The sequence below is a fragment of the Paroedura picta genome, chromosome 3 (assembly GCF_049243985.1).
Source record: "Paroedura picta isolate Pp20150507F chromosome 3, Ppicta_v3.0, whole genome shotgun sequence".
NCBI lineage: Eukaryota > Metazoa > Chordata > Lepidosauria > Squamata > Gekkonidae > Paroedura > Paroedura picta.
In genome coordinates, this window is record NC_135371.1 from 162,920,011 (window position 1) to 162,946,614 (window position 26,604).

The following is a 26,604-nucleotide window of genomic DNA, read 5'->3' on the forward strand; positions in this document are numbered from 1 at the left end:
ACCAGAGATGGAAATTCACTGGGGTGGGTTGGAGACGTAATTCTGGATCAAAGGACAGGTGGGAAGATGGGCAGGAGGGCGGGAGAAGAAACAAGTGTCCCAAAATCAATGTGATTTATTTATTTTATTAGATTTTTATACCGCCCTTCCATACGACTCAGGGCGGTTCTCCCACCCCCACCCCCCCAAAAAAAAACAAGCTACTGAAGTTCCCATCTTTCTTTCACTGGCCCCGTGCATTTAATCCTGTTCGTTTATTGTCAGTCGCTGTCTACTGCCGCTCAGCGAACAGTTCACATTGCGGCTTTGACACAATAACATGAAATGCAACAGTTCTGCCATTTTAACCCGTCTCAACAACAAAGCGGACGCAATCTTTTGAGCAGATCCCCCCCCCCCCTGAATCTTCTGCACCTCACTTGAGCAGATGGTTTCGGTGGCCTTTTAGGGGCAACCTCATCATGACAGCATCTCCCTTGCTGGGCCTGGAGGGGAAACGATCCTCTTCCAAAGGAACAGAAATAAGCCCCTAAGCATCCTGCACCTGCAGCCAAAAGCTTTCTTCCTCTCCTTTATCATCTCCTTGTCTGAGTCTGCAGGGGGAAACCCTTCTAGGTTGCTGTTTGTCAGGCACGAAAAGGAGGACTAGTAAAAATTTGCTATGGCTGGTGTAGTGGGGTGGCGGGAGGTGCTGCTAGGTCACTGCTAGTGTGACTCCAAGGGGTTTTGGAGGCAAGAGACTCTATAGTGACCGTAGGCTTCCTTGGTCTCCTGCCCAAGTACAATAGGAGGCAGAAACTGGTTCTTCGCGATGGCATAAGAGTGAAGTAGAAGAAGAAGAGTTGGTTCTTATGTGCCGCTTTTCTCTACCCGAAGGAGTCTCAAATTGGCTTACAGTCGCCTTCCCTTTCCTCTCCACACAACAGACACCCTGTGAGGTGGGTGAGGATGAGAGAGCCCTGATATCACTGCCCGGTCAGAGCAGTTTTATCAGTGCCGTGGCGAGCCCAGGGTCACCCAGCTGGCTGCATGTGGGGGAGCGCAGAATCGAACCTGGCTTGCCAGATTAGAAGTCTGCACTCCTAACCACTACACCAAGCTGGCTCTCAAACTGATTCCCCACCTCCCACTCGCTCTGGCTTGCATTTTTATCCCTTGATGGGTCAGATGCAGCATTCGTCTCTCCAGGCCTGTTTTTCTAAATCCGCAGCTTCCAGTTCGGCGCGAATGCGCCTCCTTTGAGGCATAACGTGGAAGCTAGAAGGTACCTACTCGGAGCAAAGCAATGCAAAAAAAAAACCCCAAAACAAAACATTAAAAGTATGCCATAGCAGTCAGGGATCTTCCCATGAGGCCTTGCAAGATGCTGCTTGCAACTGTAGGGTGGGTTCCTCCTTCCTGCCATCCAGAGCGACCAAAAAGTGTGGGATCCAGATGTTCCCCTCCCGGTGCTGCAGCGACAGGCGAGTTCAAGCTACATCTGGCCATCCTGGTCATGGCACAGAGAAGGCGCTACTGGCCAAGAGGTTTCTGCCTGAGTCGCTCAGCTGCCTTCTTTATCTCTGGTGTCTCCGTCCTCCTACGAGGAAGCGTTCCCGGCTGTCTTTCCTCCTAAGCCGGCTCTCCATCTTGGCAGGCAGGCCCTCGCGTGCCTCAAGGGCAACCAGCTGCCCCAAGTCGGTCTCTCCGATCTCATCCCGGTAGACGTTGAGTCGTTTGATGTGTTCCTTGGCCCTGAACAGACAGTAAAGCGTTATACCCAGATGGTGGGGTCCTTCTGCTCCACAGTTTCCTAAGTAGAGACCGCAAAAGAGTTCTCTGTCAGGTACGTATTAGGGCAAGCGCGCCATGCAGAGTCTGGTATCCACAAATGAGTCTCATGCTTTAGCCCAGGAATAAACCCATCTTTTAGTTTCCTGGGCTCCAAGATCACTGCAGATGGGGACTGCAGCAAAGAAATTAAAAGACGTTTGCTCCTGGGGAGGAAAGCTATGGCAAATCTAGACAGCATCCTAAAAAGCAGAGACATCACCCTGCCAAGAAAAGTGCGTTTAGTTAAGGCTATGGTATTCCCAGTTGCAATGTATGGCTGTGAAAGTTGGACCGTAAGGAAGGCCGAGCGTCAAAGAATTGAGGCTTTTGAACTCTGGTGCTGGAGAAGACTCTTGCGAGTCCCTTGGACTGCAAGGCGAACAAACTGGTCAATCCTAGAGGAGATCAGCCCTGCCTGCTCCTTAGAAGGCCAGATCCTGAAGATGAAGCTCAAATACTTTGGCCACCTAATGAGAGGGAAGGACTCCCTGGAGAAGAGCCTAATGCTGGGAGCGACTGAGGGCAAAAGAAGAAGGGGACGACAGAGAATGAGGTGGCTGGATGGAGTCACTGAAGCAGTCGGTGCGAACTTAAATGGACTCCGGGGAATGGGAGAGGACAGGAAGGCCTGGAGGATCATTGTCCATGTGGCTGCGATGGGTCGGACACGACTTCGCAACTGACAACAGCAACAAGCCCATCTTCACATCCTCAACATGCACCTAGGCTGGTGCTGCACTTAGTGAGCTGGTTCTTGTACTAATTCAAGGGCCACTTCCGCAAGCACCGAAGCCCGAGGTGGTCAATGCCACGGTGCAGAGGGGAGGGGTGGTAGAGCTCTGCGCCTGCATGTGGGCGCCAGCTGGCACCGGCACCACCCCTGCCCTCCGCACCGTGGCACTGGCTGCCTTGGGCTTTGGTGCTCGCCAAAGCCGCCAAAGTGCACTGGTGTGCACAACCCTACCTGCAACAGTGGTCAGGTCATGACAGATTCTGTTCACACTGAAGGTTTGCCATAGGAATATCCGGGGCCTTTTCACCCGGAGTTTTCCCCATGGTTTTGGGTGCTGAGCTGCAGGAGTTTCCCCCTGAGATTTTTCACAACATCGTTTCCCCCCCCAATTGCTGTCTTTCTCTAGTTGCCTCGTTCTTCAATCCAGTTTAAGAAAGCACCGAGGAATGACAGCCAATCCACAGAAAGGAAGCGGATGGGAAGTGACATTGGGAGGAAGCTCAGAGAGAAATGTTAGGTTATGGGAGTTTCTGCCATACGGATGGGCTTTGAAGCCTTGTTTATAATACAATTTAAAGAACACCCAAAGGCTCTCTCTCTAGATCAGACTCAATACTAATATCTCCATGCCAAAAACCTGACCATCCGCAAGAGAAAGTAACACTGAACCAGCGAGGAGGGAAGCAGATCTAGCCTTGCTGGACATCTGGCCTCTTACCATGGCCTGCTGCAGGTAGGAAGCAGCGTCATGTACAGTGACAAAGATCTGCTGTGGGTGTAGGTGATGCAGGAGGCCACAAAAGCTTAGGGTGCGCAGGACATTTCCTGTGTGCAGTGGAGGAAACAAAAGGGAGACGATTACTGTGGGCTGGCGGCACAGTTTTTTGAGTGGGCGACTGACATTTGAGGATGCGTCATAGAATCATAGAATCACCCCCTGCTCAATGCAGGATCAGCCGTAAGCTGTCAATCAAAACCCCACAGAAAGAAATTTCTCAACGCAAAAGGCTTCTCCATGAGGCATCAATGGAACAAGTCAGGTGATACAAACTGGTGCAAACTGGCCCTTATTCCTATTCCTGGCCCCAAAGACAGCCAGTTTGGTGTAGTGGTTAGGAGTGCGGACTTCTAATCTGGCAAGCCAGGTTCGATTCTGCGCTCCCCCACATGCATCCAGCTGGGTGACCTTGGGCTCGCCACAGCACTGAGAAAGCTGTTCTGACCGAGCAGTGATATCAGGGCTCTCTCAGCCTCACCCACCCCACAGGGTGTCTGTTGTGGCAAGAGGAATGGGAAGGCGACTGTAAGCCGCTTTGAGCCTCCTTCGGGTAGGGAAAAGCGGCATATAAGAAACAACTCTTCTTCAACTCCTCTTCTATGTCAGCAAATAGGTGAAGAAACTGTGATCACTCCTACAATAGGTTTCTTCCTCAGGACGTAAAAAGCTGAGGTGACAAAAATAACAGGCCTCAGTCCATAAAATCCAGGCGGCAGCCTCAATTTGCCTCATGGCTGTGCAGGAAAGGCAGTGAGTAAATGCCTCTTCAACCCCCACACAGTTATGCCATCCAAACCTGGGCTCCCTATGTTGTTAGCTTCACCTCCCCCTTCAAAATGCGGATAGGGGGAGGGGAGCTAGGTTTAAACAGCAAAATTAAGCAGGGGTTGAATTTCCCCCTCCCTTCCCTGAACGACCCTGAGGCAAATTGAGGCTGCGCATCTGTTGAGAGCCAGCTTGGTGCAGTGGTTAGGAGCTGCGGCCTCTGATCTGGAGAACTGGGTTTGGTTCCCCACTCCTCCACATGCAGCCAGCTGGGTGACCTTGGGCCAGTCAGCTCTCTCAGAGCTCTCTCAGCCTCACCAACTCACAGGGTGCCTGTGGAAGGGAGAGGGAGAGGTGATTGTAAACCACTTTGAAACTCCTTTGGGTAGTAAAAAGCGGGTTATGCAAAAACAGCTCTTTTTCTGTTTATCTTTTCAGAATGTGAGGTGTAATCTACATCCAGTCCCTTTGAGCCTTTAGTCTGTGTGGAGACAAAGGGTGGCATCACACATAAAATACTTTGGCGTGTATTGTTGTTCTGAAGGATACCCTTAAAAATGTAAAACTGCAAGGACCAAACCATCCGTAGAAGTACAGTTTCAGAATCAGAATGGCCACTGTATAATCTGGCTCCAAAACCAGCTGTTCCTTCCTCACCCCCAGCGGCTGTGGGGTCTTCCGTATTCCTGACTTCAGATTCTGTTCAGGGTGACCCCAAATCTCCAGTTTCAGTTACAGAACTTCAAGGTCTCCAACGTACCTGGCCACCAGGTGCAACCAATGAGCGTATCGGGCAGGCATGCCAGTCAGGGAGCCAAGTCTGACTGCAGATCCCTGCTGAGCACCCAGCTGGTGGCACTCCTGGGCTCACCTCTGTACCATGCATGAAAGGGGATGAAGGACGGCTATTTTATTGCATGATTTAGGTTTTTTAACCTTGAAACACATGCAAAAAATGCAGGATTGCCCTGAAAGAATCTACTGGGGAGGGGAGGACAAGAACAATCATCCACTTACCATTGCAAGCAGCTAAATGCACCTGCACACCTGCTTTTTGGCACTCGATACACACCTGCAAAGGAAAGGCAAGCCATGATCAGGGAAGCTCAGAGGCACCTTAAACCATAATCTTCCTCCATTCCCTGATTGCCTAAGAACCTGGGATGCTGTGATCCAAGGATCTCTCTCTCTCTCTCTCTCTCTCTCTCTCTCTCTCTCTCTCTCTCTCTCTCTCTAGCATACCCACATACAGGCCCACACACAGATCAAATAAATAATCACCAGTCTTAATACTGATCCTTTGGGGGTCTCTGCTGTTCACCTCATTATGTGCAAATGGGCTGTTAAGAAGAGTTGGTTTTTATACCCACCTTTTCAGTACCTGAAGGAGTAAGGGCCGTACAATTGCCTTCTCTTCCTTTCTTCACAACAGACACTCCATGAGGTAGGTAGGGCTGAGAGAGCTCTAAGAGAACTGTGCCTAGCTCAAGGTCACCCAGCTGGCTGCATCTGGAGGAGCGGGGAATCAGACCCTGTCCTCTGGCTCTTAACCACCATGCCACGCTGGCTCTCATCTTCGTGGAAGTTGACAAATTTAACTTTACATTGAGCAAAGGTTGATGGGGGCCAAAAACAAAACCATCTGGCTGGTCTCTAATGTCCTGACCTCTAGCCCAGGCAAGCCTGTTCTTCTCAGATCTCGGGAGCTGAGCAGGCTGACCCTGGCTAGCATTTGATGGGGGATCTCCAAGGAATTGGGTGGTAATTCCTCCAAGGAACACCAGGGGGCATGATGCAGATGTCGGCCAAGGCAAATCACCTCCAAACGTCCCTTGTCTTGCTGCCCCACAATCCTCGTTTCTCCTGGCTGCCTTGCAATAGATAATAAATAACGGTATCGAATGAGAGCTTTGACTCCAGAAAGCTTCTACTCCCAAAGGCTAAGGTGCCCCTGGACTCACATCTTGTTGTCCTACTGGAGGCAGTCATGGCTGCCCTTTAAAATTGGTGGATTGATTCATTTCTCTGCAAGGTGAGACACAGGCAAAGAAGTTCTAGTACCTGTAACCCATCAATGCATGTTGGTGTAGTGGTTAAGAGAGGTGGCATCTAATCTGGAGAGCCAGGTTTAATTCCACGCTCCTCCTCCATATGCAACCAGATGGGTGACCTTGGGCTCGCCACAGCATTGATAAAGCTGTTCTGACCAAGCAGTGATATCAGGGCTCTCTCAGCCTGTTGTGGGGAGAGGAAAGGGAAGGAGAATGTAAGCCTCTTTGAGCCTCCCTCGGGTAGAGAAAAGCGGCGTATAAGAACCAACTCTTCTTCTTCTTCTTCCGTAATATCAGGGCTCTCTCAGCCCTCACCTCCCTCACAGGGTGTCTGTTGTAGGGAAAGAAAAGGGAAGGCAACTGTAAGCCGCTTTGAGCCTCCTTCTGGTCAAGAAAAATGGCCAATAAGAACCAACTCTTCTTCTTCAGTAATATCAGGGCTCTCTCAGCCTCCCCTCCTTCACAGGGTGTCTGTTGTGGGGAGAGGAAAGGGAAGGCAAATGGAAGCCACTTTGAGACTCCTTCGGGTAAAAAAAAGCGGAATATAAGAACCAACTCTTCTTCTTCATTATGATAAATGTTTTTATTGTGTTTATTATGTTGTAATAATAAACCCTGAGCCAGAAGGGTTGATTATATTAAATATAAATATTAATTAATTAACAATAGCAATAATAATACCCCTATCCTACCACCTTTATGAGCAGTTTCTTGTTATAATCATACCCCACGTTTTCTTTTGGCTCAAGTTGGAAGACTTCCTCTCACTTAAGCGGCTCTTCCATTGGCGGAAGAGCTGCTTAAGGAAGTTGGAGGGAGGTTCCTTCTGCTGGAGGAAGGCCATTTGAAGGACGGCTGGAGCCACCCCGACGCACCAAAATGAAAATTTGCTGCCAGCGAACGCAGCCGCAGCTATTAGCATAGAAGTCTTTAAAAGAGGCCCAGACAGCCTTAGGGAGAAGAGGTCCATGAAGTGCCATTAGCCATGAGGACTAAAAGGGAGCTCTTAAGATGAGCAGTACCAGGCCACGTCAAGGGACCTCCCTGCCCTCTGTGTCCTGTTTGCTGACCCTCCAGGGCAGCTGGTTCTCCAGCAGTGTGAAACAGGATGCCAGGCTAAGATGGAACATTGGCCATCACAGCAGCAAAGGAGCAAAACAGAGAATCTTTGCCAAGTGGCTGCAGCCACAATTAGAGGGAAGAACCTCTGGACAGGCTGGCTGGACTCCACCCCACTGGAGCTTCATAACCCGTTCTTTTTCACTTGAAGGCTCTCCCCTCCCGCCAAATGGTACCTGGATAAGGAGACGGGCCCCGGCTGAGTCGACAAACGTCACCCCGCTGCAGTCGAGAACCAGGGCCTGCACAGCTGCCTCTGGAAGTGCAAAGGAGAGGGACCACATGGTCAGCCATGAGCCGAGGTGGAGCTACGATTCCGAGTCCAGTTGCTCCCATGGAAGTTGGTCAAGTACCACGCTAAACATGCTCAAAGGGTATCCCTTGACTAGCCAGTTCTGGGCCAGAGGGAAAGTTCTGTATTTGTGCTTGGCCTAAAAGATACCCCATCCCCCTGGTCCCACCCCTGACAACTCAACAAAGAAGTCTGAATCCATGAATCAGTGAACAGGCGCTATACAGCGCAGTGCACAACAATCACAAATTGTACGGCCGCCATCACTGCCTGGAGGCAGAAAGATCTTGTGCAGAATTAGATAATTAGACACAGTCAGAGTAGTTCAGCAGTGGAATAGGCTGCCTAAGGAGGTGGTGAGCTCCCCCTCACTGGCCGTCTTCAAGCAAAGGTTGGATACACACTTTTCTTGGATGCTTTAGGATGCTCTGGGCTGATCCTGCGTTGAGCAGGGGGTTGGACTAGATGGCCTGTATGGCCCCTTCCAACTCTATGATTCTGTGATAAAAGGGAAATGGATTGATTCCCTCTTGCCTGCACAGAAAAAGCTAACTTTTGCTTTAGGAGGGGGAGGGGTCCCCTGCTCATAAGAAGCCACCTTTTGGGAGCACTTTGGGTCTGTAGCAGGAGGAGAGAGGCGAGAAAGTTGAAATTTTCTGGATGGGAGGATGCCTAGAAGGCCTCTGTGGGATTCAAGCTGATCCCATATTCATCTGGCCTATAACCGATTTCAAATGGGCCTTCAGAAGCAGAGCAGAACAAGAGTTGTACACCTCCAAGCATTTGGCTGAGGTCGACCTGAACCACTACTTCCCACGGGCCCTCCCCCTGAGCCTACGGCACCCTCTACAGTTCCGCCCAACCCACTGGGCTACCAGTAGGCATTTAATGGTCTCCATATTTTTCTGCTGTTATAGGTTGCTTGTTGTTATCACTTTATTATTGTTAAACTATCTGTATCGTTTCTGTTGTATGTGAACTGCCCTGAGCCTTCGGGGAGAGTGGTATATGAATGAATGAATGAATGAATGAATGAATGAATGAATGAATGAACGAATGAATGAATTCCAGGAGCAAAGCCTGAGTTCTCAGGTTGCAAAATCCCAGATTCCCCTACAACTACTATGCTACTCAACATTGGGGGAGGTGCCCTGCTTGGGAATGCAGAAAGGAGCATTCAACCTTTCCCCCTCTCCTGCTGTTCTTCTACTCCAAATCGCCTCCCACTGCAGAGTTCAAAATGCCCTTGCCTGGGGCAACCCCTCTGACCTAAGAAGGAAATAATCTCGGCATACCTGAGCCAGGTTTCTTGTCCAGGACAGAGACACTGCTTTCCTAGGAGGGAAAAAAGGAACAATGAACTTTCCTTTAGGAGAAGCGCAAAGAGGTGAGGTTCTCCACTCTACCAGTAATCCATAACCTATTTACATGATTATTTATCACAGGGTATGAACTCTTAGAGGCAGCTCCGCTTCTGTTTTGTTAATGCTCTGGGACCGAGCAGAGGGTGAGACACAACTACTAGCAAGCTTGGGGCTACGGATGGGGCTTGGACACACATCCATGATAAGATCATCTGAACAATACCACTGGTGGGAATCTGCTAGAAGCTTTTCAGTTTCCCATGAAGTAAACACCCAACTGCTTGTGTGATGTCGGTGTCCTGTAATGGGAACTCCAGATGTGGAGTCTGGCTCTATAAAGCTGTTTGGGGGAGGGGAGGGCATTCTAGGCAGGGGCTCCGGTGCTGGGCATGAGAGGTTAGCTTCCCCACCCCGCACTGTTTTCCCAAATGGAAATTCTGCACCACCCAGCTAAATTAAACCTTAGCAAGAAAAAAATAAGATCAGTACCTATTTTGTACCAGTTGTCTCCTACCAAGTATTTAAAGCAGCTTGGGAGCCCATTTTTGTTTGGGGAATAGCACAGAAGCCAAAAGGTTAATCCCCCCACTCTGGCCCTAAGAAGCCCAGTTACAAGACCACAAATGGGTTGGGGCCAAAGTTCTTGAAAGACTGTCTCCTCCCCTAGCATCCACCCTGCCAGTTAAGATCTTCTTCACAAGCCCTGCTCTCTATTCTGTAAGGCTGCCAGACCCCCTGGTGGAGGTGGAAGCTTCCCAACCAGGGCCTAGTCTGCACACAATAGATAATGCACTTTCAGTGCACTTTAGAAGTAGATTTTCCTAATCTGCACAGGAAAATCCAGCTGCCAAAGTACATTGAATGTGCATTATCTATTGTGTGCAGACTAGGCCAAGGTCTTGCCCCACCCTCCCAGCTACCAATCAGTTGGCCAGGAAAAAGAGGAAGGCCAAGGCCATGCTGCCAGTGGCACTTTGGAAGTGACATCATCATGCCAGTGACATCAAGGTGGCACTCGGGTATTTGGACGAGCACTCTATGGTAGAAGCCATCTTTACCATAGAGTTCTTACCCAAATATCAGAGCATTGCAGTCCTGATTTGCATTGGGGCCTTGGTGCTAGAATTCACAGAAATGCATGCCCTCCCCACAATTGACTTACCACAGTGCTGATGTGCATCTTGATATCTGGGCCTTGATCCTCCTGCGTCTCCCGCTCCTGGCTCAGCCCTAGCAGACGACTCAGAGCATCACGGAAGAAACTGCGGTTCCCGTAATAGATGGGGGCCTGATAGCTTAAAATCTTCACCCCTGGGATCTCAAAGCACTGCCAAAGAAGATTGGGGGAGATCCATTATGAGATCCATTACTGGGTAATAGTTTCTCTAGTAATATAACACACACACACAAACACTTCCAGAGTCAAAACCCTTGAGGCAGCTGGCCAAGAAAAAGCCTACTCAAGCCACAAGGCACCACCACCACCACCACCATGCTTAGCCTCCAAATTCAGCTTTCAGTGAGGAAATTAGTCTACAGGGATAGTGATCTTGGTTCTTTCCCCACACCCACAAAGAAGGAGAAGGAGGAGGAGGAGGAGGAGAAGGAGAAGGAGAAGGAGAAGGAGGAGGAGGAGAAGGAGAAGGAGAAGGAGAAGGAGGAGGAGGAGGAGGAGGAGGAGGAGGAGGAGGAGAAGGAGAAGGAGAAGGAGAAGGAGAAGGAGAAGGAGAAGGAGAATTCGTTCTTACATGCTGCTGTTCTCTCCCCAAAGGAGTTTCAAAGTGGCTTACATTCGCCTTCCCTTTCCCCTCCCCACAACAGACACCCTGTGAGGGAGGTCAGGCTGAGAGAGCCCTGATCTTACTGCTTGGTCAAAACAGCTTTCTCAGTGTTGTGGCAAGTCCAAGGTCACCCAGCTGGCTGCATGTGGCTCACCATATTAGAAGTCTGCACTCCTAACCACTACACCAAGCTGGCTCTCTCTTCACAGGCTGAAGCAATGCTGACGGTTAACCGTTTGAGCAGCTAAAATCATGGCAACCATTATTTGCACCTGTAGCTTTTTTGCTGTTATATACTTTTTATCCCATCTCTGTTAGCTCAAGGCTGTGGTGGGATTTAGGGTGGTTTTCCCATTAGAGTGCAGTACAGTATATTGCTAGGAAGCCCACCCTCCAGAGCAGCCATTTTATCCAGGGGGACTGATCTCTTTCACCTGGAGATGAGCTATAATTTCGAGGGATCCCCACGGCCTACCTGGGGCCTGGCATCCCTCCTCAGCATCACTGCTGCATCATCCAGCTCCTGAATTTACCTGCAGCTACTTCCAATCTCTCCCTCTAGAAGGAGCCGCCTGGTGCCACCAAGTGAACAGGGACCAGAAGATTCTACTATGGACACCCCTAGACCAGTGGTTCTCAACCTTCCTAATGCCATGACCCTTGAATACAGTTCCTCATGTTGTGGTGACCCCCAACCATAAAATTAGACAAGTGTTCTTTTACAGAAATTAAACCGAAGCTAACCAATGGCATGAAGATCCATTGTTCGTGATTGTATATAAGCTGTTTTTTATTCTTGGGGTTTCTCAGTTCAGCTCTGCCTCTTGATCCACCATGCCGATCTCATGCTTTTCCGCTGCTCCAGACAGTGAACGCTCTGTCTTGATCTACCCCGCAAGGCTGTTGTGTGGATGGTAACCCCCCCCCCCGCCAAGCTGCTTGTCCTGCCGCAACCCCTGTGAAAGTGTTGTCTGACCCCCAAAGGGGTCCCGACCCCCAGGTTGAGAACCACTGCCCTAGAGCGGCATGGCATCTGTCTCCCGCCTTACCTTGCTGTTTTCCTTGACAGGCCTGTAGATCTCTGTGTCGGCTGCCCTGCCTAGCACCAAGCATTCGGTCCTGTAGGCAAGATCAATAAAAAGAGGCTCAAATGTAGGGGGGGGGGGCAGAGCTTCCCCAAGGCCCCAAGTGAGCACAGGCACTTCAGCAACCACTGGGCGTTACTCCCATGTATCTTTTTAAGCCCTTTGCTGATGTATTTGTGGAGAAACTGCTGTTGAAGACCTTTCTTGTTATGTTTTAGATCGTCCTCTATAATTGGAACCGAGGACTAAATTCATAACTAGATTTCGATTGGAACAACATTTTTTACACTGACACAGGTAAATTGGTCTTCCTGTCATATGATTAGTGGTAATGTGGCACAGTCACTCTTTAGACTGGCCGCAAGGAAAACTCCACCCAAGCCTACCTCATTAGAGAATTCATATTTTTAACCTTTAGAGCTTGGTATTTCCTGGGATTATTTCCATATTTTTGCTTATACTGTTTTATTGTCTTAGCAGATATTGATTTTAACTTCATACATTGTGTATGTATTTCCCTTTGTGTTATTTGTTATATATTGTAATGGCCTGTGGCTATAAACTATAAAATATACGATATATGATACAACAATACGAGGGCCAGAGCTTTTTCCATCCTGTCCCCCACCTGGTGGAACGAGCCCCCTGAAGAGATCAGATTCCCACAGTTCCGCAGGGCCTGCAAAAGGGAGCTCCTCCACCAGACATTTGCCTGAGACTGATAACAGGTCCCCAGATACCCTCTCCATGGCCTGAACCAGTCTGTCCTCTCTATGGGCCTAGCTAAGTTCCGTTCCTGTTATATTATCATAGAATCATAGAATCATAGAGTTGGAAGGGGCCATACAGGCCATCTAGTCCAACCCCCTGCTCAACGCAGGATCAGCCCTAAGCATCCTAAGGCATCCAAGAAAAGTGTGTATCCAACCTTTGCTTGAAGAGCATTGTTTAAGATCACTTGAATTGTGTTATTTAGATTGTTGTTGTTGTTGTTTTGGTTTATGTTATATATTAATTTGTTCCATGTATCCCCCCCATGGTATATGTAAACTACCCTGAGCCATATGGAAGGGTGGTATAGAAATCGAATCGAATCGAATCGAATCGAATCGAATCGAATCAAATCAAATCAAATCAAATCAAATCAAATCAAATCAAATCAAATCAAATCAAATCAAATCAAATCAAAAATATATTGACTACTATCTTTTGAAAGCCCCCACAAAGCCCTCTGGTGGCATGGGAGGGGGCTGTAAAGGGTGTGGGAAAACCACCCTGGAGAAACTCTATGTTGCCCCTATGAATACCCGTGTTTGGAGAATCACTGCTGTGAGAGAGTGATCCCATTTCTTGGACTAGCGACAGACCTCACAAGAGGAGGGAAGAAAGGCAACAATGTGCATAATACTTTGGAAGTCAAAAAGAAATCTCAGCGGGGCTTTAGCTGTGAGTACAAGCGTGACTAACAGAGCCTCTTGTGGCGCAGAGTGGTAAGGCAGCAGACATGCAGTCTGAAGCTCTGTCCATGAGGCTGGGAGTTCAATCCCAGCCGCCGGCTCAAGGTCGACTCAGCCTTCCATCCTTCCGAGGTCGGTAAAATGAGTACCCAGCTTGCTGGGGGGTAAATGGTAATGACTGGGGAAGGCACTGGCAAACCACCCCGTATTGAGTCTGCCATGAAAACGCTAGAGCGCGTCACCCCAAGGGTCAGGCATGACTCGGTGCTTGCACAGGGGATACCTTTACCTTTACAAGTGTGACTAGGAAAAAAATGGCTGTTGTAATGGGTCCCATATGCATAGGCTTGATCTGGAAATTGTTCTTGTGGCTTTCCGGGCACTCTCAGTTTGTGAGGACAGGCTAGCTCACCTCTAGGTCCCCAACACAAACACACCGTGACACTAACTCAACCAGCTAGCTCACATCTAATTTCCCCAACACAAAAACACCGCAACACTAACTCAAACGGCGTGTCAAGCCTTCCCTGGAAAGATCTGTGATAACATCTAACCCGAACCCTAACCCTAACCTGAACCCTAACCCGAACCTCTTCCCGTGTGAGTCCACTCAAAACAACACTGGGCCACATGATCCAGGCAATCCATCTTTCCTATTGCTTTTCTTTGACACTTCAAAATGGGCATCACTGGATAAGAATGGCCACAGTTCCTCAGAGGGTCAGCCTAATTCCTGCAGATCCTAATTTTCCATCGGGAGGAATCCAGCTAGAGCAGGGGTAGTCAAACTGCGGCCCTCCAGATGTCCATGGACTACAATTCCCAGGAGCCCCCTGCCAGCGAATGCGAATGCTGGCAGGGGGCTTCTGGGAATTGTAGTCCATGGACATCTGGAGGGCTGCAGTTTGACTACCCCTGAGCTAGAGAGCTATAATTAACCCAAACCTTGCCCATCTCCCAGATGTAGGGGGGGGGATGGGATCAGACCAGGTCTTCCTTTGGTTTCTGTCACACAGCATCCCTGTATTGATTCTCTGACTTTATGTAAGTCTGGAATGATTTTTAACTAAATCCTTTCCCTTTTTTCAACCATCTGGTCTCAGCATGGTTATGGCTCTCTGCAATTGGTAGAACCCACGGAGGTTAAAAGGGACTCCCCTAAACCTTCCTTACCCAGTCCCAACAAGGGAACGTCTGATTCCATTAGTTGCTCTAAGATTTATCATAGGACTGGAACCAGAAGGGGTGGGATAGCATTCAAGTACCTCTGTGTGCGGCACACCACGGTCATCATGGAGAAGACCACGCCCACGGCCAAGCCAAGGTCGACATTGATCACAACCACAGAGAGCCATGTGACCACCCAGGCAGCCTATGAGAGACGAGAAAAGGTGTCACGGGGAAAGGGAAGCAGAGCTTGGAAGTTTGAAGTATCAAGGTGAGACAGCCCTCCTCACAACTTCCAATAACAGTGTTGACCATGACACAGGAGTCCAGTCTTCTGAGTCCCAATCTCACCTATTGCCCACCTAGGTTCCATTCGTGCAACCACTCTATCGGGTCCTTCTGCCATGGGGCAGTTTTTGAGACTCCACCAGGTGAAATCTCCATGGAGGAACTTAGGAAAGAGTCTATTGCTCCATGACTGCAAGAGGTTTCAAATAATCTGGGTCCCATTCACCCCATAGCGAAAGGGTGGCCCCTTTTAATACTCTCCACGATCTTAGTGGAGGAGATATTGACCATGCCATGACTGAAGAAGAAGTGTCCTTGCACATGAAAGCTTGTATCTTCAATAAAATTTTGTTGGTCTTAAAGGTGCCATCAGAATCATATTTTGTTCTACTGCTTCAGAACAACTTGGCTCCTACCTGAAATCTGTCCATAATACAGACATCAAAGAGTCCTCTGGTACATAAAATGCTAACAAATTGGGATAGCATGAGCTTTTTATAGGCAAGACCATAATTCATCAGACATCGTGGTCACTTTTGCTGCAACAGATTTGACTATAATATGTGGAGTCTGAAATCCCACAATCTAAAAAGTAGATTTTATCTAAAATTTATCTTCTGGGGTCTCCAAGCCTGTGAGCACTTCTTAAATTTTGAAAAGGTAATGCGTGCCACCACAAAATGGCTGCCATGGAATGAAGAAGAAGAAGAGTTGGTACTTATATACCGCTTTTCTCTACCTGAAGGAGTCTCAAAGTGGCTTCCATTCGCCTTCCCTTCCCTCTTTCCACAACAGACACCCTGTGAGATGGGTGAGGCTGAGAGAAGCCTGATATTACTGAAGAAGAGTTGGTTCTTCTATGCCGCTTTTCTCTACCAGGAGTCTCAAAGCGGCTTACATTCGCCTTCCCATTCCTCTCCCCACAACAGACACCCTGTGAGGTGGGTGAGGCTGAGAGAGCCCTGATATTACTGAAGAAGAAGAAGAGTTGGTTCTTATATGCCACTTTTCTCTACCAGAAGGAGTCTCAAAGCGGCTTACATTCGCCTTCCACTCTTTGCTTTCAGGAAGAGTCATTGTCTGGGTTTAGAGAAGAAGATGCTCTCTGCAAGATTACAGAAAGAGGAGAGAAAGTCTGCATCTATGGCCAACCCAAGGGTGACCGTCTGGATGAGTTCAGCACTTTAAGAGTCACCCAACTGGAATTTCACCCCCCTGTTCCATTCAAGACTGTCAAGATGAAGTTCTCAAGATTCAAACAGCAAGACAGCACTGAGGGAACTCTGGTGGACTCCATAGTGGAGAGCCCTGGTCAGTTCTGGTTCCAAAAGCCTAACACTTTTTGGGTAGGGGAGAAACACATCCATTGCTTGCTGCCTAAGAACAATCGGCTCATTCCCTGCTTACAAAGTCAACGTGGCTGATCCTCCACAGCTCAGGCAGGTCCTGGAACTGCAGGAACATCTGACGCAGGCTGGTGACGTTGATGCATGCCAGGACAGCCTAGATGGAAGAGAGAAGCCCGCCATAATATTCATGCATTTTATTCTTTTTATAGCTCACCCATTCTCCCAGAAGCATCTTTGGCTTTCCTCCCCCTTCTCTTAAGAATTCGACAATGGAAGTTAGGCTAGCACTATTGGTAAGCGAGTGGGGATTTGAACCCACGTCTCCCCAGCCATAGATGCTCTAATTTCTCCAAAATAGGAGCCAAGGCCACACATTACGATAGGGCTGCCAGTCCCCAGGCAGGACCAGGGGATCCCTGGGAATAGGCTGCCTAAGGAGGTGGTGAGCTCCCCCTCACTGGCAGTCTTCAAGCAAAGGTTGGATACACACTTTTCTTGGATGCTTTAGGATGCTTTGGGGTGATCCTGCGTTGAGCAGGGGGTTGGACTAGATGGCCTGTATGGCCCCTTCCAACTCTATGATTCTATGATTCTGTGATTCTATAGCTCATCTGTAGGCAACAGAAATCAGTTCCCCTGGAGAAAATGGCTACTTTGGAAGGTGGACTCCATAGCATTAGACTCCACTGAGTCCCCACGATCCCACCCACGCCTGGACTGGCTATGAAATGGAGGGCCTTCTGGTTTCTCCCTATCCCCACCCTCCCGACTGGCTCACCTTGGGCAAGTAGTAGAAGAGCGGCCCGATCCACATCAGCACCACCAGGACCACGGCACTCGTGAAAAGACCAGAGAGCTGCAGAAGAGCAAAAGAGGTTCAGCTATGCCGGAGTGGACAGATGGTGGTCACTGGAGACCACTGGACACTTAGACCTACATGACTCCAGGGAGATGGAAAATAGGCTAAGTACTCTAAAGAGGAGAACTCACACTAAACTGGAGCCCATCTCCAAACTTACCTGCTTGTCATACAACCTGGGGGGGGGGAACCTTGTGCCCCTTAATGGCACTGTGGCCCGGGGTTTCAAAACAGAGGCTGGAGGGACCCCTCCAGCCCCCTGCCTACCATTCTCAGCATAGAGCAAAGAGGAAAGAAAGTTTTTACTTAACAAAAGAGTCTACCCTTATTTGGGCAAGTTGACCCGCCCCCCTCCCAAAGTGGCCAATGATGAGCCTGGAGGGGGTGGAAAGGGGAGGGGCCCCAGCCATTTAAACCTTTGCTGGTTGAGGCTCCTCCCACTTCCAGCAGGGCTTGGCAGGGAGGTGTGGCCAGGTGACATCACTTCCTGGTACCTCGGAGCCTGAAATGTATTCCAGTGGTACCTCCAAGGTCAAAAGGTTGAAAAAGGCTGCCATACGGTCTTCAAGACAAGAGAGGAGCAGAGGGTGGTCGTGGAGGCATTTTAATAACCTTGCACCATTTATGGTTCTGCCCTGACTCTGCACAGCAACCTTCAACTTCCTCGGTGGCCTCCCATGCAAGTACTAACCAGGACCAATCCTGATCAGCTCCTGAGCTCTGAAAAGAGGGGGTTAATCGGGCCAGGGCCCTACCTGTGTGTATCCACCAGCACTGTCCAAGATGTTGGTGGTAGCCAGTGTGGCTGAGCTGGGGAAGCAGGTGAACATGGAGGAGACCAGGTTGGAGAGGCCATGGGCCAAGAGCTCCTGTGGAAGAAGACAGGAAGATTAAGATGAGGGGGGTAGCTCCGTAGCCAGCAGAAGGTCTCCTGACTGAAGACTAGAGCAAGAAGGGCCAGGAGGGGAGAACCTCTGGAGCTACGCTACCATAGGATTTCAAGCAGGTCTTCCATAGTGGTGTCCATCCACAAAGAACCCTCCCAAGGATCTCTAGAAGGATCTCACAGGATTCCACTTCCCAGGGTTCCCTTGCCATGGAGGGTGGCCAAGAGAAGTAAAAAGGGGATTGAAGCATATAAATTGGTAAACTGTGCCTTTTAGTGTATTGATAAGCTTATATTGTGATTGTGTGCCAAGCAGAGACGCTTTGATATTTGACAGCGTTTGTTTGTTCTATGTGTAAAACTTATACCAGGTTTTCTTAACGATCACGTTGTGAAACCCTAAGGTTTCTTCACAGCCCAGGAAGGGTTTTCCAAATGGGTGGGAGTTAATTACTTTTTAATATATATTTTTAAAAAATTTGTTCAATGTTTATCAGGTGATGTGACCATATATGGTCAAGTCAACCCAACCGACCAAAAATGGCCAATCAGGGGCCTGGAGGAGGTCAGGAGGGGATGTAAGGACACTAGCTTTCTAGCTTGGGGCAGGCACCCACCTGGTTGGGATCTATGGAATATTGGTGCTTCTCAGCATAGATCATGGCCAGAGACACCGAGATAGCGTAGGCCACGAAAGCGAGGGCCACCGTGTCACCCAGCACGCGGGGCAGCAGATGCAGGGCTGGGAGCCGGGGCTGCGGGAACCTGCATGAAATAACGGCGGGACGGAAATCACCAACGGCCCGTAATGGAGAGTGTCACCCCACCCATCTCAATCCCCCCTCTGCCCCCAGTCAAGGTCAGCCTTGCTGTTATTCCAGAACCAGGTAGGCATCAGAAGCTGAGTCTGGAAGCCGTCCTCCCGACATCAGGCCAAAATATCAGCTGCATTTTTTGCTCAGCCAGCAGTGAGAACAGGGAAGGGTGCAAAGGAGAGACGGGAGGGGACCTACCCTGCAGGGAGGTGTCCCACAATCTGCACGTTGTAGTGGGTGTTGAGGGAAGAGGCAAAGCAGATGCCCGTGGCCAGCAGTACCTTCCGGGAATGAGAGATGCCCGAAGTTAGAGTGAAGGATTCATCTGTTTTAATAGCATCCTCTCTTGCCACTGGTTACAAAAGTCCATTGTGATGTTTACCCAGATGCCACAAAGATCAAATGTACACTAAAATATGGTCCGTAGCCCTCATTGGCTGTGTCTGCTCTGGAGCAGACATCATTTCATTTCTCTGGGTTTCAACAGAGAATCCAGGGCCCGTTCTGCACACATCGGATAATGCACTTCCAATGTGCTTTGGCAGCTGGATTTTCCTGTGCAGAACAGGAGAATCTACTTCTAAAGTGCATTGAAAGTGCATTATCTATTGTGTGCAGAATAGGCCCTGGTGTCATAGTCCACAATCCATTTCACAGTTTCCCCTGAAATCCTCCCAATCTTTTTCCCAGGCCACGTTTGTGGTGGTTTTTGTTAAAAGAAACTAAAAAAGCTCTTGCAGTGACCCAGGGGGGACCGTCGAAGTAGGGATGAGTTTCCCCAGACCTCCTGGCCATTACATTTTTCTCCTCCTGGCCTTGCTTCTGTTTCCGGTTTCATAAATTGCTGCATCTGCCCTCACAGTGGCTGCGGGATTGCAGATCCACATCTGTGTGTGGGGAGGTTGCTAATTACCTTAGCAGCCAAAGTACAATCACACCTTTCATTTAACATGCAAGACTTCATGGCTACAAAGAAAAGCTTTGACACATGTTGGCCATTTCTGCTGGAGAGGCCAACTGACTGCCAAGACAGTGTAATTGTTCAAGTTTCAGACTCAGATCTGGAAAACCCTGAATCAGATCCCTGCTCTGCTCCTGAAGCTCCCTAGGTGATCTTGGGCCACCAGTCTACGGTTGCCAGCTCTGGGTGGGGGAATACCTGGAGATTTTGGGGGTGGAGCCAGGTGTGGGTGGGATTTGGGGCAGGGAGGGACCTCAGTGGGGTCTAATGCTATGGAGTCCCCCTCCCAAGCAGCCCTTTCCTCCAGGGGAACTGATCTCTTCAGTCTGGGGATGATCAGTAATTCTGGGAGTTCCCCACATCCCATCTGGGGTCTGGAATCTCAAGGCCAATCACTTTCTCAGCCTAACCTACCTCACAGGGTTACTGTGAGGATAAAATGGAGGAGGGATAATCAGCTGCTTTGTATCTCTGAAAAGTGGAGAGTAATGTCTAAATCACTAAACAGCAATCCATGACAAATGGGAATTCTGGGCAAGCCTTCCAAGGGTCCACCTCCACAGCACTGCTGAGCTCTGCATCCCATCCGACCTAACTACAATTCTTTCTCCATCTGCCCATTTATATCCAACATTCTTAACCTTTGCTACCTCGGTTCTCCCCTTGTTACTCTCTGACATTCTGATGAACGCAAATCTATAAATCCTTCGACAGGCTACATCTGGGAAACAGAAGTACGCAAAGGAAATTGGCAGCCTTTGCAAGATTTCCTCTGCCCAAGACTTCGGGATGCCCAAAGACAGAACGGGGCTAAGGCTCCTCCTCACATACCATGATGATCTCTCCTGGGATGGGCACCCACATCCGGCTACGGTAGCGGTTGTTGATCTCCTTGATGGGCACCAACACAGCCAAGCAGAGGCCCGAGATCAGCAGTTCAGCTATGTTGGTCAAGGGAAACGCTTCCACCACGGATGCCAGCGTCTAGGCAGAATACAGAGAGGGCCAGGTCTGAAACTGCGGTAACAAAAAGAGGGCAGGCCTTCTGTCAAAGGGGCAGAGCAAGCTCTGACCTCCGAAACTAACTGCTAAAAGCTTCCTATGAGGATTGTGATCATCCACAGAGATGGACAGAGAAGTGGCCACAAAGTGGGTGGGTGGGTGGGTGGGTGGGGGAAGGAAGGAAGGAAGGAAGGAAGGAAGGAAGGAAGGAAGGAAGGAAGGAAGGAAGGAAGGAAGGAAGGAAGGAAGGAAGGAAGGAAGGAAGGAAGGAAGGAAGATGTATAGGAAGGAAGGAAGGAAGGAAAAGGAAGGAAGGAAGATAGATATATAGGAAGGAAGGAAGGAAGGAAGGAAGGAAGGAAGGAGGATGATGGATGGAAAGATTTTAATGAGACTGTGGCAGTGAAATATCCTGAAAAATGCAGCTGAATTCACCGTGAAGCTAGGAAAGGTGAACACATGAAGCTGCCTTATACATGTCACTGCTATCTTCTCAGACTGGCAACAGCTCTCCACAGTCTCAGGCAAAAGTCATCATTGGCACCTACTGCCAGATCCTTTGACTGGAGATGCTAGAGACGGACCTTTTGCCCTCTGCATTTCCCCCGGGGCTGGCTGGGCAAATCCTCTGCCTGCTTCAGGTAGCATACCTTGAAGATGGTGAACCAGCCATCGGGACGAGGTAGAGGCAATCCCAGTAGGCTCTGGAGCTGGGACACCACCACGTGCAGGGCAGCCCCGCTGGTAAAGGCCTTGACGACAGGCTCAGAGAGATAAGTAGACAGGAAGCCCAGGTGAAAAGTGAACATCCCTATCTGAGGAGGAGAAGGGAAATGACAGCCTTAGGGACACACAAAGCACAGATACCACTAAATATCAAGGGGGGTAGCAATAAATATTTTGAACCATTCGAGGACCGTAACAATAAACTGACTGACTTCTTTTTATTTCCAAAGAGCCCTCTGGCCAGCCACTCTTTAGATCTATTCTTTTACCCAAGACACCACAAACATGCCGCTTGTTCAAGCTTCTTGCCCAAGTCCCTCACTGGAGTCTTTTTGGGGAAGACCTCATTGCAGTCCCAGAAACTGGCCCCATGGACTTCCAGCAGCACCCTCTGACTTACCATGAGGAGCCCCATGAGGAAGGCCATGGCAGCAGCCACACCGATGCGCTGCCCCTCGAGCAAAGCTACTTCCGCCGGGTCCGTGCCGTTGGACTGCAGGGGGATAGGAACCAATCGCTCCACGACGGACCCGGTCATCAGGCTGACCACAGCAAAGGTACCTGGGGAGTTGAGAAAGAGGCAAGGGGGTGGAGTCGTGGCGCAGTGGTAAAGTTTCTGCTTGGCACGCGAAAGGTCCCCGGTTCAATCCCCGGCATCTCTGGCTAAAAGGATCAGATAGGAGGTGATGTGAATGGCCTCCGTTTGAGAGCCTTGAGAAATGCTGCCTGTCAGAGTAGGCAACACGGGTCAATGGCTGGACTCAGTATGAAATAGCTGCATATGTATAAGAAGAAGAAGAAGAGTTGGTTCTTATATGCCGCTTTTCCCTACCCAAAGGAGGCTCAAAGCGGCTTACAGTCGCCTTCCCAATAAGATTACATCTCACAGCAACACACCCTTATAAATGCTCTAATCCATGTTTTGCTGTGCCACTGTGCCACAGCAATACTTACTACTCCTTTGCACCCATACGACAAACAGAGAATCTTTTTAATTCTGGGGCGCTCTCTTTAGCATTGAGAAACTCAGGAAACATTCTTTAGGCTTTGAGAAACCTCGGAAGTGGTGTGATTGTGCAGAATATGATTGGGAAGAAGAGCTGTGGACACGCCCACCCGGGGCCCCTCCCCTTCCCCTTCCCTCCAGGCCCATCATTGGCCATTTTGAGAGGGGAGTCAGGTCAACGACCATATATAGTCATATTACCCAATGAATATTTAACAAATTTCAACTCTCACCCATTCGGGAAACCCTTCCAGGGTCATCAAGAAACATGAAACCCTGATTGAAAAAGCCTTCTCAGATTGATTAGTTATGGGAGAGGTCAAGTTTTCCAACCATATTGGTGGGGGTCTGTAAACATTTTTTGTCTGGACATCAGAAATAACATCCCGGAAGAGCAGAGGGCCCTGATGGAGCTGTCAACGTTCCGCAGGGCCTGTAAGACAGAGCTCTTCCGCCAGGCATTTGGTTGAGGCCAGGCCAGGAAGATCGGGTCCCTCCTTATATAGGCCCTACAGCAGGGGTAGTCAACCTGTGGTCCTGCAAATGTTCATGGACTACAATTCCCATGAGCCCCTGCCAGCAATCGCTGGCAGGGGCTCTTGGGAATTGTAGTCCATGGACATCTGGAGGACCACAGGTTGACTACCCCTGCCCTACAGGTAAACTGCCTTTGATATCTGGCCATAGTCTATATCTCAAGGATGATGGTGGCTATTGGGGATGGGTTGGGAGTGGAGTGGGTTTTTAGACTGTTTTTTCCGCCATCTTGGTTATTGTTATTGTTGAGGGGTCATATTGTATTTTTATTATGTCACATTGCATTTTATTCTTTTACTGTAAACCGCCACAAACCAGACTGGTTTCGGGAGATAGATAAACAAACAAACAAACAAACAAACAAATAAATAAAAATATTCAAGAAACGTCCCCAAAAGTGACATTTCTGAAATGCATTAATATTTAATACTGGTTTTAGCGTAACACATGCTGGAACGCTCAAGGCTTTTGGGGAGGGGGATCTCGTCCTTCTTCTGTCGTCCCACCCTGGTTGGGGCACCCACCTGTCATTCTCCCTCCTCATTCCTGTAGAATCACCACGTGCCTGGCAAATGCAGCTCTGGCTCCATCTCTCTCCTGCTATTCCCCACCCATCTGACGTTTCATTGACGTGAAACGTCAGATGGGTGGGGACCCCCACCGTAACCTCCACAGGACCCCCACAGAACCCCCACCGTAACCTCCACCTACCTGGCTACTGTGGCAGTGGTAGAGGAGGGTGTTCTGAACCTGGCCCCAATTGCTAGCTTTAGCAACCTGCATAGGGCCCAGGTTCAGAATGAGGCACCCTGAAGCACATGGATCACTATGAGAGCGTTACCCCAGGGTACTTACTGCATCCTACCTATGATTCACTCACCTGTGGACACGTGATGCCCTGTGCCAAAGATCATGTACAGCAGAGCAGGGAAAAACGAAGTGTAGAGCCCATAGACGGGTGCCACGGAGGTGAGCAAGGCAAAAGCCATTCCTGTGGGAAGCAATCACAGGAAAGGTTATATGAAAGGTTGCCCGAGGGACCCATTAATGAGGCTAGGAATTTCCACCTCTGCAAAACACAAGCTGAACAAGAGCCGACTTCCCTGCCCTGCAGGCACAGCTGCCAAAGCTGCCTATACCTGGGAACCCACAGAGCTGGCTTTGCATAAGGCAGGCTTTCTCAACCTGGGTTTCATGAAACCCGGGGGTTTATTCATAGCCCTGGAAGGGTTTCCTGAATGGATGGGAGCGGCACGTGCAGAGTAGTATCGCTCTCCTTATGAAACCTCAACATCGTACAGTGGCATATTAATTCACTGATATTTATTTAATGTATATAGCCCCTTTCTCTCCAACAGGGACCTAAAGTGGCTTGCCACATTATTATCTCCTCTATTTTATCCTCACAACAACCATGCAAGGTAGGTTAGGCAGAGGGCTGCCCCGGGGTTCCGGGGCAGAACGGGGATTCGAAACTGGTTCTTCCAGATCCTAGTGGGACACTCTAACCCAGGGGTAGTCAACCTGTGGTCCTCCGGATGTCCATGGACTACAATTCCCATGAGCCCCTGCCAGCAGGGGCTCATGGGAATTGTAGTCCATGGACATCTGGAGGACCACAGGTTGACTACCCCTGCTCTAACCCACTGTTACTCAGTGGCCCCAGGAGCCAAGTGCAGCTTTTTGAGATGCCCCCTGTGGCTCTTCTGAGCAGTGGAGGAGACTGACATGATACAAGATGAGCATACAAGACGGACTGGCTGAGCTGCGGGCCCTGTTGGATTTCTCTCAGTTCCGCAGGGCTTGCAAGACGGAGCTCTTCCGCCAGGTCTTTGGGTGAGGCCAGGGCATGTACAATCAGGGGCGGAAGATCTGTCTGCTTAGGCAGTTTCTGGGGTTGGGTGTACAAATTACTCTGTCAGTGGGGAGAGTTTGGTCGCCACCTGAGGGGTGGGTGATTGAGTTTTAGCGCGGGTGGGGATTCTTTAGAGGTTTTTATGAGGAGAGCCAGTTTGGTGTAGTGGTTAGGAGTGCGGACTTCTAATCTGGCATGCCAGGTTCGATTCTGCACTCCTCCACATGCAACCAGCTGGGTGACCGTGGGCTCGCCACGGCACTGATAAAATTGTTCTGACTGAGCAGTGATATCAGCGCTCTCTCAGCCTCACCCACCCCACAGGGTGTCTGTTGTGGGGAGAGGAAAGGGAAGCCGACTGTAAGCCGCTTTGAGCCTCCTTCGGGTAGGGGAAAGCGGCATATAAGATCCAACTCTTCTTCTTCTTCATTGTAGACTGTGACCCACCACAAGTCACTCTGTGAAAGTGGCAGGATATAAATCCAATCATAAAGAAAGAGAGATAATCAGGGAGAAAGAAGAGGTACAGAGGAATTAGTTCCATCTGTCCCTGTGTGGTCTGCAGGTATCCATCATGAGGAATGCTAAAAGAAAACCTTCCAAATTTTACTAGGTAGATCAGCCCTCCCTGGGCAATCACCGGAGCATGCCCGTTAAGCTGAGCTGTGAAAGGAGGTATGAAGGCTCCACCTTAACAAAGCCAAGAAGGAATCATGGAAGACATCCAGCAATTCAGGATAGCTGTGTTCCCCACCCCCCTGGCTCTGCCGTCACTTCACGGCTGCCTCCTCCCCACTCTAGCAAAAGGACCAAGGAGAGGACGGGCAGAGCAACTCCTGACGGCATAAGTATTCAGAAAGTCAGGGGACAGAAGGAGACAAGCCACTGCAGAGCATGCATAAAGGAAGCAACAAATCCTCTTCAAAGCCTGCAGAAGTATGTGAATCAGGGAGGGGGGGCTGTGGGCATTTGGAGGGGCAGAGATTGGCGTGAACAGGGGCAGGGAGTCGGGCAGAGGGTGATACTGGAAGGTGTGCCAAGCGTCAGGTAAAGGGAGGGGAGGGAGGCAGACCTCAGACACTCAGAGGTGTCCTAGAAAGGGGGATTGAGATTACATCCCCAGGAAGGCCGTGGAATAGAGTGGGAACTTTTGAGTCCCATGGAGCTCGAGGTCTGCCTCGGGAAACAGAGAAACAGGAGACAGGGAATCTCTGAAGACAGGATGCAGGCAGGGAGCAGAAATCTAGTATGGGCAAACAGATCGTCAGAACAAATAAAAATCGAGGGAAACCAGATAATTTCAAGGGAAATTATGTACACAGGGACATACAAGGAACAGGGACAATGCATAAGGCGGGCATGTGGACCTCCCCCAGATTTCAGACTCTCCCTGTTTTGCTTTTTGCTGCCCCTACTCAACCGGTATTTTCATGCTAGGGGGGAAGATTTGCCCCACTGTTCATTCCCTGTGCTGAAAAGGCCTTGTTTTCTTAGACGTGGCCCCAAGATGAGTCTTTTCAGGATCTCAATTTCTGACCACGGGGCTCTGCAATGCCTCTGCACCCACAGCCTCCCTCCCCCTCCCCCCCACTCAACTCACCTTGTGGGATGTGCACAATCCCCACGGTTAGCCCTGCAACCGCGTCCCCCAGGAGCCACTTCCTGGGCTGGTACCTGGGCAGCCAGCTGGCAATCGGGAGCCTGCCTTGGAGGAAGCGCCAAGCGGCAGCCCTGGAACATCGGCAGCCCCGGGCCAGCCTGCCCTTCAGCACTTCTGCCAGGCTGCCCTCTGGCTCTTGCCGGGCCCCATAGGCCTGTTGGAAGCGCTCCTCGGTGTAGATGCCCCGGTACAAGGCCAAGCTGCTCATGCTCACGGCTGCAGGCAGGGTGTTCCCAGCCACCTTTTTATCTCCGTC

General features: G+C 49.8%; 1 protein-coding gene across 5 annotated transcripts; it reads right to left on the bottom strand.

The window, feature by feature from the left end:
• Positions 1–16: 16 nt before the first annotated feature.
• Positions 17–26,604, bottom strand: LOC143833391 (solute carrier family 26 member 10-like). 5 transcript variants are annotated; one of them, XM_077329155.1, is made up of 18 exons: positions 26,289–26,604; positions 23,714–23,824; positions 21,691–21,851; positions 21,215–21,379; positions 20,394–20,546; positions 18,800–18,882; positions 18,404–18,551; positions 17,656–17,769; positions 16,820–16,897; positions 16,100–16,195; positions 14,503–14,609; positions 11,745–11,814; positions 10,077–10,241; positions 8,846–8,885; positions 7,435–7,514; positions 5,106–5,160; positions 3,264–3,370; positions 17–1,734 (listed from the first exon to the last, which is right to left on the bottom strand). In XM_077329155.1, the coding sequence occupies exons 1-18, from the start codon at positions 26,554–26,556 to the stop codon at positions 1,693–1,695; spliced, it is 2,043 nt and encodes a 680-aa protein (XP_077185270.1). In that variant the 5' UTR covers positions 26,557–26,604; the 3' UTR covers positions 17–1,692. The 5 variants fall into 5 exon arrangements, 3 of the variants coding, with proteins under 3 accessions (XP_077185270.1, XP_077185269.1, XP_077185272.1); XM_077329157.1 differs by having other exon boundaries at positions 1,614–1,792; positions 26,289–26,603; XM_077329154.1 differs by lacking the exon at positions 3,264–3,370 and having other exon boundaries at positions 17–1,792; positions 26,289–26,603.